Genomic DNA, 11,417 nt, shown 5'->3' with positions numbered 1-11,417 from the left:
ATTACCAGGAGCTGGGGGTTACAGTCACCAGTAGTTTAATGGTTAGTGTTTGTTTGGGGTACTGAGAAAGTTTTGGAAATGCATAGTGGTGATGGTTGCACAGCACTGTGAATGTAATTAATACCAGTGAACTACACTTAAAAATGGTTAAAATGGTAATGTTATGTATGTTTTACCACAATAAAGAAAAAAGGAAAGGAATGGAGAACTATTAGTTCTCCACTATTAGTAACATGGATGAACCTTGAGAACATTATTCTAAGTGAAAGAAACCAGAACAAAAAGGCCACATGTTATATGATCCCATAATGCGAAATGTCCAGAAGAGGCAGAACCATAGAGACAGAAAGTAGATCAGTGGTTGCTGGGGGCTAAGGGGTGGGTAGTCAGGGGGAGAGGAAAAGAAGGGGGGGGGGGTGACTGCCATTGAATTGTATGTATGTATTTAAGTAGGCTCCACACCCCCAGCATGGAGCCCAGTGCGGGGCTTGAACTCATGACCCTGAGATCAAGACCCGAATTGAGATCAAGAGTCAGATGCTTAGCCAACTGAGCCACCCAGGCACCCCTGAATTGTACACTTTAAAAGGGTGAATATTATCTCAAAAAATTTTTAAGTGAATGTCAAAGATAAGCAATAAAGTTTTTTGACATGGAATGTTAGAAATTTCTTTATTCTTACTTATTTTTATTAAGCACCAGCTTAATACTGCAGAAAATTTCAAATCACCCATTTTCCCCTCCCTCACCCAAATTCTTGATAAAGAGCTCTTCAAGTGAAGACATGCTCTCTTCTCTCTTCTGTATAAAACTTTATCAAATAAAGGCAAATAACTGTGTACATCTTGCTGTAAAATGCTGCCCACGGCTGTGGAAAGTGTCTGCTCAGGCTCCTTTCACTGCCCAGGTCCTGAAAGACTCTTGTTCATGAACTGCCTCTTCACAAAGCAAGTCCACCACTAGCAAGAGGGGATAAAACAGAAGGAACAGTGGTGGTCATATCACAATGCAAGTTTAAGGTAAGGTCAGAATAGGAATTTATGTAATAACAAAATTTAATCTTGGTCTGTCATCCCTTATTTTATAAACTTCTTGACAACATGTTAAAAAATGTTTTTTTGACTCACAAATCAAAGTAATGACGACAAAAAAAGTAATACATTCAAGATATCTCACACAAAAAATCTGCCCTATGGGTTTACAATGCCCTAACATAAGAACAAACAACCAAAAATGTTTATTATATGCAATTCATTATGTAGTGTGACTCAGTGAATCCCTACCGTGTAGTTAAGCAACACTGCAATGCAGAAACTCAAAGTATTCTCGCCATAGAAAACCTTAGTTTGTTTAATAGTAGCTACATGATAAAAGGTTATTTACCAACTAAATAGGTAAAGAAGAGGGTCTTACCTTGCTAGGTTTATCATTCTGAGGGTCAAAAACTTTCTCACAAAGTCTCAGTCCAGTCTCTTGTCTCAGCTGCTGTAAGTAGGCCCTCATCACCTCTAAAATAAGGAACAGGCAGAACAATAAAAAAAATCCTGAGAATGCATCCCTCATGTGCTGGTCGCTGGTCTGCACAATGACGTTGGCAATACACTTCTACACATTCAAACAGGATTAAGAAACAGAAATGACAGTCCCAATGGTTTTATAGCTATTTTGGTTCAAAAGATTCTCTATGTGTTATACTTGTCACCAAGAATCTTTTTTCTTTTTTTTTTAAGATTTTATTAGAGAGAGAGAGCGAGAGAGCACACAAGCAAGGGGAGAGGCAGGCAGAGGGAGAAGCAGACTCGCCACTGAGCAGGGAGCCTGATGTGGGACTCGATCCCCAGACTCTGGGATCATGACCTGAGCTGAAGGCAGTGGCTCAACCTACTGAGCCACCCAGGTGTCCCGCCAAGAATGTTTTGAGAGAGTGACTGGTAAGATATTATCTGTGCTATGATTCTACTCTTGACGTGTACACCAATCAAGACAAGGAAAGAACGGGGGTAAAAAGTCAAATGGAGGAGATCTTGTGCCATAGAGAGGAAGGAAGAAACCCTGTTCTTACCATCTTCCTGTTTGTTTGCAGGTTTGGCATAAATTGCATTAAGTGGAAAACCAGGCTCTCCAGGAATGGGAAAATTAGTGATTCCCAGCGTATACATTTCTTTTTCACCTTGGCTTTTGGAATTGCACTAAAAAAAAATTATACACACACACACATACTTTACAGAGAAAAGGATAATAACATCCAATTTGTAATTGTTTTAGTCTAAGTAGATATGCCTGGGATTACTAATGTATTTGGGTGCCCTTCTGCAATCTAGGGAAGTCTGTGGACTCCTCAGAATAATGTTTTATTCATTTATTTATTGTTTTACTTATTTATTTAAAAGATTTTATTCATTTATTTGTCAGAGAGAGAGCGTGCATGAACAGGGGGAGCGGCAGAGGGAGAAGCAGGCTCCCCACCGAGCAAGGAGCCTGATATGGGACTCGACCCCAGGACCATCATGACCTGAGCCAAAGGCAGATGCTTAACTGACGGAGCCACCTACGCATCCCCAGAATAATGTTTTCAATGAATTAAATAAAATACACAAAATTATAAAAGAAATCAATTATAGTCAAACACAATAATTACAGTATTAAAAAGCCAAATTTATGACACACACATGCATGTGCTTCTTTATTAACACAATGGGCCTAATAACTAAAATTTGAAGTAGTAATGAGTGAAAATAAAATTTCAAAATAACTTCAACTCTAAATGTAAAATGAAAATGCTGTCAGGGCGGGGAGCCTGCTTCTCCCTCTCCCACTTCCCCTGCTTGTGCTCTCTCTGTCAAATAAATAAATAAAATCTTAAAAAAAAAAAAAAGGAAAATGCTGTGATTTTTCCTGGAGAAAAAGTTACAGGTATGGCTAATGCTACTGTGGGTTGTTGCCTACATTAATAATTAAAGTAAATGCTAAATCTCAGTTACAAGTTAGTGAAAAGAAAGACGTAATCTTTTTCCCACTCAAGCTCATGAACCGTTGAATTATATCCTTGGCTCAGAGGTTCTTAACCTGGGGCTGAGGAAGATTTCTGTCTTGGGAAAATACATGCAAAGCCTTAAAACACCAGCCCCTTATCTTCTCATTAGTCAACTAAACTACTGTTTAGAATCCACATTTAGATTTTCCTCTTAGGTACATGCTCTAAGTGGGAGGAAGTATTATCTACTTGTCCTTAAAGTCTCAACAAGTCCAGATAGCTAGGAGGGTGAACATGTATCAGTATTGTGTTTTTCTGATAGACAATCATCCAAGTTTAATTACCTTCTGGAGTTTCTTTAGACACTCAGAAATGTAGAGAGTTATATATATCAAGGTTCTATCAGCTTCATTCTGCAGGGGCCGGGGTGAAGGGGGGAGGAGGGGTGAGGGAGGAACAAAAGTTAAAAACAGTCCTGATTAAAACATAATTATCACGTGTAATAAATGAATTCAAGCTTTGTCTTTTGAGTATCAACCGAAAACTGTGCAAATGTAGTTCCTACAGCATCAACAGTTCCCATTCGCCAAATGCAGTCTTCCCAAGCCACCTTTCTGTCCACTCCGGGGGAGGGAGCCACCTCCTGCCATCCAGAGCTGTGGGGCGGCCCTGCCTCTGGGTCCCAGGATGCTGTGCCAACAGCCCCTCCCTCCGTGTAGGAAGGAGAGTTTAACAGAGCTGCTTGGAAAGCCTGAGGTGTACCATATGGTCGGCTAACTTTTAAAACCTCCTCACTTCAGGATCTCTGCCGAGAACAAAAGCATTCCTGACTCTAAAGGAGGAAACAGCTATTTCACGTGTTTCTTGTTCCTGAAGAGCTCCAAGAGCCCAACTCTTGATCTAACCAAAAGGAAAATGTGAAGACTGGATGTTGAGCAGAAGTGGCATGTACTTCAGGTCAGATTTTACACAGATTTACAGTTAAAAAAAAAAACAAACTACACCTGCCCCTATTTTTAAGGGCATAGGACATTCAGGAGAGAATGAAATGTGGCAGAATTACATTTATTTACACCTACTACAAACATCACACTTAGACCGAGCATTAAATACAAAAAACACCATGGATGTCATAGGATGTTTAGACTACAACTTGTAAACCAAGAGCCTGCAAAAAAGATTTCACACCCTTTTGATTCCAAAAGGTCAAAGTTTGTCAAGGAGAGGCTGAAGTTCCATATTCTAGAATATTATCAAGAAAAGTTGTTGACTTTCCTGTAACTTGCTCATAGGATGAACTCAGAAAAGTTCTTTTTTTTCCTATTTCTCCCTCTCCTTTTCTGCCACCCTCCTTCTAAACTTCCTTTTGACCTCATTCCTCACAAGAGCTAAGAGCAGAAAGGAAGAAAAGGTAGCTGAGGGAAGGGTCAGGATCACTGAACTTTATTTCTCCATCTCAGGTCCAGGACATAAAAATATATAAAAATAACACAGCTACAATGTAGAATTTTTTTTAGTTTTGGACTGGCACATAGTGGGGGCTTTATTAATGTTGAATGAATAAAAGCGTCTAGATCATGGGTTGGCAAACTTCCTCTAGAGAAGACCAGATATTAAATATTTTCGGTTTTGTAGGCCAAACAGTCTTTGTCACAACTATTCAACCCAGCTGCTGTGGCATGAAAGCAGCCATAGACAATATATTACAAAATGAATGTGGCTGTGTTCCAATGAAACTTTATTTAGAAAAAGAGGCAGTGGGCCAGATTTGGCCCTCAGGCTATAGTTTGCTGAGCCATGGTATACACTTTGGAGGAAAAATGAGAAACTAATACTGATACAGAGTCTAATACTAAGTACTATTCTGGGTTTTTAAGGTCATGCAAACTCATTCAATTTTATTTACTCCTCAGAACAACCCTGACTGCCAGGTAGATTATTATCCCCAACAGAATACTAAATTAAATATTAAAAGCTCTGTACTTTACCTTAATCTCATAGTTTTTGAAGAAGACATTGGCCTTAAAATAATAGATGGCTTCATCCACAATATCTGTATCTTTTGCTAAACAGGACACAAGGGAAGAAAGGCAGAGAACATTAGCTAAATGTAAAAATAACACTTAACAAAGCTATAGAGAAAAAAAAAACCAGCTCAATGGTCAAAAGTCTTGGAGTTGAGTGAAATAAAATGAGGCCATTGAAACATAAGGTCTTCAGAAACAATTTCTAGAAAAATAAGCACATAGTTTATTCTAATAGCTCTACTGTTTTTATAAAAAGTCTACTCATTAGAAACAAATTAATCAGTACAGAAAAAATATTTTATTGTCACCCTAAATCTCACTACCTAGAAATAACTACTATTAACATTTGGTGAACATCATTCCAGACATCTCTCAATGCACTTATAAAAATAGACTGAGACAGACTAACTTTGATAAAATCCTGTTTAAAAATAAAAAGTGTTCAACGTAATTTTATATGAATTAACATACTGCAGTTTCAGGGGGAAAAAAAAATCTCAATTGTCATTTAGGAACACACTGGGTTCACACATACGTCTTTCTTTTTATGAAAACTGTGACTTAAAATATACTTGTACAAGCTGTTCTAGGTGGCTGGAGACTGAGAAAAGCCAGAAATACTGTTGTGACAAAGATAGATCTCATTATACAATTTCTCGGGCAGTTTTTTGTTTTCCTTTTCTTATTTCAAAAAGGTCAAAATCCCAGGGTCTTGATATCCGGCAGGCGGCTGCAGCAATGCAGAGACAGTTTTGTTTTTGTTTTTCAGAGAGTTATTTATATTTCTTGTCCATAACTGCTATCCCTCTCACACCGCAGAAATGCAAAGTAATCCTGGAGGTTTAGTACTCTGATTTAGCTGTCTTTAACCCTGCTCGTTCCCCTGCTAAAGAATTTCAACAGAATTCTAACTCTAGACTCCTGTTCTTGCAATTTTCTTATCTGCAGAAAGGACACTTCCTCAGAGGATTCAGTGTTTACAAAACCAGTTAGTTCTAAACGTAACAATGTGGGGGTAGGGGGTGAGCTACAAGATTTGGAACCTAGAAGGGTGTTTGGCACACAAAGGTGTTAAAAAGGTGTCTGATGAATGTAAATAAATGAACTTGATTAATGCTAACAGTTATTTAGCTCCAGCATAGGCTTGTACTCCTTCATGATTCCAGTTCATTCTAATCCTGCCCCCTGGGGAAGAGTAACAGGTCATTCCCTGTCTACAGAAACCATGAAGATCTGGTTTCTTGGGGTCCTGCTCTCCCTCAAGGGCCCATGAACTGTTGCAGAGGTGGTAATTAGATAAACTCCATCCTTGGTCAATTGCATCTTCTGATATGCTACATGGTATTCTGTAAAGATCTGAAAGGGTTCTCAAGGAATCTGGGACAATATTATTTTTTAATCTTTCTTTGCACTGTATTTCTTTTAGATTATTTTTCTTCTTTTTGGTCTTTTTTTTTTTTTTTCCATCTGTTCCTTTTCCTTCATCTTGGAATCAAGTAAAAACTGTGGTGATTTACCAAATTTATTTAGTTTACTGAACTTTCAACTGATGTTGAAAACAAAATTAAAAAGAGGTCACGTCAAATAGTCTGGCAGAGGAATGAAGATGGGGTCAGTACAAAATTGGTAATGAAAACCACGGTCTTAAAAACCTTGAATGGAACTCAGTGCAGATGCTTTCTGGGTGCAGGGAAACCATGTCTAATATAATACAAATTATACTGTTGGCAGAACATCTCAGACTGTGTCAGAAGAGTCTAAAAAGAATGGGGCTTTCTAAACAGTAAGAAATGGTTCAAAAAAAGAGAAAGTGAGTACCAAAAAAGAAAGCAAAGATATAAAATTGAGAAAAGCAAGAGAAAGAATGTGTAATGTTATACAGGACACTTAAGATTTAAGATCGAGGTACTGCTGAAAATGAAGATCCTGAAGAATGAATAAGGGAAGTAGATATAGGTGGGGGAAGGGGTTAAAATGTTTTGGGTTTTTTTTCTCCAGCCTTATGACAGAAAAAGGATGGGGACATGGTATTCTATAGAAGTAGCAGCATTAGATCACTTTGTAAGAACCAAGAGTGATGACAGAACAGTGTCGAGAATTAAGCACATTTCCTCTTCCCTCTCAAAAAAATATCCAAGAGAACTCAGCAGCAATAATACACTTTCTTACTCAATACAACATATATGATCTTGAAAGGTCTAGAGGGGCAATATCTATCAAGCAAACAGAAAATACAAGAGCAGTGTGAGACAGAGGACTGAGCTAAGAATTTGCCTGATTTGATAATGTCAGAGAGTTGCTAGATGTTTCCTACTAAAATCTGAAAATAATGGAAAGAAGTTTCAACTTACTCTCTCTAGGGGCAGGTCCTTTGAACTGACTTCTGATAGGCAACAGTGCCATGTTTCCAATGAGTTTGGTGTCAGGGTCCATGAGAGAAGAGTGGTAAGCCTGTAGTGTCAAGCCAGGTAAGAATACGGAGACAAAGAGAGCAAACGTCAGCGGGGCACACAAGTAACATTTTTACAAAGGAAAAAAAGAGGAACCCACCCAAGACTAACTAGGAGAGGAGGAAAAAGGGATGGTAGCAGCGATTTGCTGGAGCTGGCTTTTACTGCCTCATGAAAACTGAATGTTAAATTTTGAACAATTTTTAAATTTTTATTTATTTTATTATTTTATTTTATATTTTTTAAAGATTTATTTACTTGAGAGTGAGAGAGCACAAGCGGGGGAGAGGGGAGCAGCAAAGGGAGAGGGAGAAGCAGGCTCCTCACCAAGTAGAGAGCCCAATGTGGGGCTTGATCCCAGGACCCCTAGATCATGACCAGAGCTGAAGGCAGACGCCTAACTGACTGAGCCACCCAGGCACCCCTTGAGCATTTTTAAAATATTTTTATTTATTTAAGTAATCTCTACACCCCACATGGGGCTCGAATTCACAATCCTGAGATCAAGAGTTACATGAAGACTGAGCCAGCCAGGCGCCCCTAAATTCTGAGGAATTTTGACAAATTTTGAGGCAAGCTGTTGTTAAACACAGCCGTTACTAAAAATTAAATTATATAAATTTGCAATTAATTATATTAAAAACAAAGGTAATACTCAAAATTCATTACTTCCTATTTTAAATTTTCTTTTTTTTTTTAAGATTTTATTTATTTGCGAGAGAGACAATGAGAGACAGAGAGCATGAGAGGGAGGAGGGTCAGAGGGAGAAGCAGACTCCCCGCCAAGCAGGGAGCCCGATGCGGGACTCGATCCCGGGACTCCAGGATCATGACCTGAGCCGAAGGCAGTCGCTTAACCAACTGAGCCACCCAGGCGCCCTACTTCCTATTTTAAAAAATTATTTTACTATTGTCTATGATCCTAAGGTTATTTATAACTTTTGTATCTTTGTGGCGGAAATACTATGCAATGGTGTGCTACTGTGCATCTTCCAATTCCATGTTCAGTGACATTACATTGGTAACTGATGGGAGTATTTACACTATAGAAATAGGCAGACACTCTAATAAATCAGGAGTACACCGCCCCCCACCCAGCCCCCCCAGCTATAGTTAAACCAGAACTCAAGCACTGGCTTTTTAGTTCTACCACTTCCTGGCTATGTTTGACCAAGACATCACTTTTCTTCTCTTAGCCTGTTTCCCAATTTATAAAATGAAGAGTTATCTACTGCCCTCATCGGGTAGGTGTGAATTAAAGGAGCAGGGGAAATCACATTTATGAGAGCAATTTGTATGCTGATTCCTAGTTCTGCTTTTTACAAGATGTCTGGCTTTTAGTAACACAAGAAGCATACCTGTGCTTCATTCATATATTCACATATTCATTCATCCACCAAACGATTATCAAACACCTTCTATGTGCAAGGCGTGGTGATAAATGGTATATGGTATGCAAGACCAGTAAGATCTCTGCCCTTGAAGAACCTTCAAGCTAATGGAAGAGGCAGGTATTAAATAAGAAATCACAGCAAAGTTCAGGAATGAGCACAGGACTTTATAAAGTCCTAGCTTAAAATCTGACTTTACCACAAGTACCGAAAACTTGGGTAAGTTACTGTACTTCTCTGAGCCTCAATTTCCTCCTCTGCAAAATGGGAACAATGAGTATCTACTTCACAGGGTCACTGCGAGGATTAAATGGGATAATTTACATGCAATGTGTAGCTCAGCGCCTGTCTGGCACGTATCAGGCATCGAATGGTACCAACGGGATTCATTAAGTAAGTATCTCTAACTATGGCTTGCTCCTTTTTGTCACAGGTATGCTTCATCTAAAGCAGCCTCCACTCTCACCTTCACCAGCTGTCTTGTTACCCATCTATTTCCTTCATCACATTTGTCACTATCTAAAACTATCTTAGGGGTGCCTGGGTGGCTCAGTCGGTTAAGCCATAGACTCTTGATTTAGGCTCAGGTCAGGATCTCAGGTGGTGGGATAGAGCCCCCCTGGGGGCTCCGGGCACTGCGCTCAGCGGTGGAGTCTGCTTGTCCCTCTCTCTCTGCTCCCCCGCCCCCAGCGTGCTCCCACTCTCTCTCTCTCTCAAAAACAAACAAAAAAACCCCCAACAACTTTAAAACTATCTTTTTTCTTTATTTCCGTTTACATGTTTGTCTGTCTCCCCATTAGAAGGTAAACTCCTTGAGCGTAGGGATTTGTTGGCCTTATTCACTGCTGTGACAGTACTTGGCATGCAGCAGGTGCTCAGTAATATTTTTTGTGTGAGTAATCACGTTATTGAAGCTCCTTTTCCTCATCTGCAAAATGGAGACCATGATGGCGATAAATTCACCCCACCAGACTGGCTGTCAGAAATGAAGGACAACCAGACTACAGTCAATTTTACTCCTACTCTGATGCACACGAAAACAGAAACATTTGGAAACCAGGAGCGGGCCCTGCATCTGCTCCGGCGGCCCCTACACCCAGCAGCTAAGGGTGGCCACCACTGCCGGGGCGACAGAGGAGGAGTCCGGGAAGTGGAGTATGACAGTGATAAGCAGCGGGAGGGCGAGTGATAAGCAGCGGGAGGGACCCGCCCCCTGGGGTTGAGGAGGAAGTGGGCCTGCGGCGGGGACAAAAAGAAGCCGGACCCCAGACTTGAGAAATTAAAAATAAAAAGCACAGCCCTTGGCTTCTCAGCTCTAGTGAATCTTCGGGGATCCTGCTGGAGTAGGGGAGTACAGAAAGAGCGAGAGAAGGGGTCAGCACTGGAACGAAGGGGGCGAGAGGGGACGAGGCAGCCTCCTCTGCACGCTCAGGGTCTCTGGCCCACTCTGCCGCGGCCCCGTCCCCCCTGGCCGACACCCCCGGGCCGACCCAATCCTACAGCGACCGGCCCCCTTTCCTCGCTTCTCCCCTTCTCAGGCCCCGCTTCTTCTCTGCCCTCCTCCGCCCGCTTCTCTCAGCTCACGCACGATTTCTCGCTGCTCCCCCCCAGCTCTCGCCATCTCCCCACACCGCGAATTGGGCCCCCGTACCGGCATCTTGGCGGCGCTGGTGTTTCAAGATAGACGAGGAGGTTGGGGTTCAAGCGCGGCGCTTCCGGTCCGGGGGCCCGGGCGGGGTAGGCGGAAGTTAGGCGGAAGGGGAGGGGGAGGGGAGGACGCGGCACTTCCGGTCCTGCTGTCCCGCCGCAGGCAGCTGCGGCTGCGCACAGTCGAAGGGACGCCAGAGGGCGCCCTAGCACTAGGCAGGGGCTGAGTGCTGCGCATGCGTAAAGGGTGCGCGAAAATGGGGCTAGATTTTTGGGTTACAGAATCCTTGGTTTTTCCTCAGAGTTCATTTTTTCAGTGAATCATTCTCTGGATCACGCTATCTTAAATTCAATCCCACTCCACTCCCCTGCGTCATCCTTATTTCCCTCTTTTTTCCTTAGTTATGATTCTTTTATTATTTAGCTTACTTTTGGTATTTGTTTCCCCATCCATGTGAACGTCAAAAAGGCTGGGATTTTGTCCGTTTGGTACAATATTGCATCCCCTGCGCCTGTAATAGTGATATACATAGTAAACATCAATAAATATTTGATGAGTGAATGAACCCAACTGGTTCGTTCTGGATTTTACAATGGGTAAAGGGGAGCTCTCTGAGAAGGGATTTATGTATTACTCTGTACTGCAGGGTTTTTGCGTGTAAAAACTGAGACAGTGGACTCTGGGTTTGAATCCCAGCTCCAACATTTACTAGCAGTGTAATTCTGGGCAAGTTAATTAACCTCTCTGTGCCTGTTTCCTGAAAATGGAGAGAATAGTACTTACCTCATTGTTTCATGAGGATGAAATGAACTACATGTAAAATGCTTAAAACTCACATGCCTGGAACACCCTAGAGGTTCAGGAGTTTTTTTACCTATTACTAGAAAGCACTTCATGTGTTAGTTCGCAAACTGGCCCTTCTACACA

General features: G+C 41.3%; 1 protein-coding gene across 2 annotated transcripts; it reads right to left on the bottom strand.

Annotated features, from left to right (window-relative positions):
- Positions 1-643: 643 nt before the first annotated feature.
- On the bottom strand, positions 644-10,624 carry ARPC3 (actin related protein 2/3 complex subunit 3). 2 transcript variants are annotated; one of them, XM_021698600.1, is made up of 7 exons: positions 10,494-10,624; positions 7,353-7,452; positions 4,963-5,039; positions 3,319-3,387; positions 2,063-2,189; positions 1,414-1,508; positions 644-959 (listed from the first exon to the last, which is right to left on the bottom strand). In XM_021698600.1, exons 1-7 carry the CDS (start codon positions 10,497-10,499, stop codon positions 897-899), a joined length of 537 nt encoding a protein of 178 aa, XP_021554275.1. In that variant the 5' UTR covers positions 10,500-10,624; the 3' UTR covers positions 644-896. The 2 variants fall into 2 exon arrangements, with proteins under 2 accessions (XP_021554275.1, XP_044776999.1); XM_044921064.1 differs by lacking the exons at positions 644-959; positions 1,414-1,508 and having other exon boundaries at positions 1,833-2,189; positions 10,494-10,611.
- Between the last annotated feature and the right edge of the window lie 793 nt (positions 10,625-11,417).

The sequence above is a fragment of the Neomonachus schauinslandi genome, chromosome 14 (assembly GCF_002201575.2).
Source record: "Neomonachus schauinslandi chromosome 14, ASM220157v2, whole genome shotgun sequence".
In the NCBI taxonomy this organism is placed as follows: Eukaryota; Metazoa; Chordata; class Mammalia; order Carnivora; family Phocidae; genus Neomonachus; species Neomonachus schauinslandi.
Note: the sequence above shows the minus strand (reverse complement) of the source record. Positions and strands in the feature narration are given on the sequence as shown.

Coding starts and splice junctions, on each gene's coding strand:
- ARPC3 (XM_044921064.1), bottom strand. Junction 3,388..4,962: donor TCAAAAACTATGAGATTAAG/GTAAAGTACAGA, acceptor CGGCCCCTGCAG/AATGAAGCTGATAGAACCTT. Junction 2,190..3,318: donor GTCTAAAGAAACTCCAGAAG/GTAATTAAACTT, acceptor ATTTTTTTTTAG/TGCAATTCCAAAAGCCAAGG.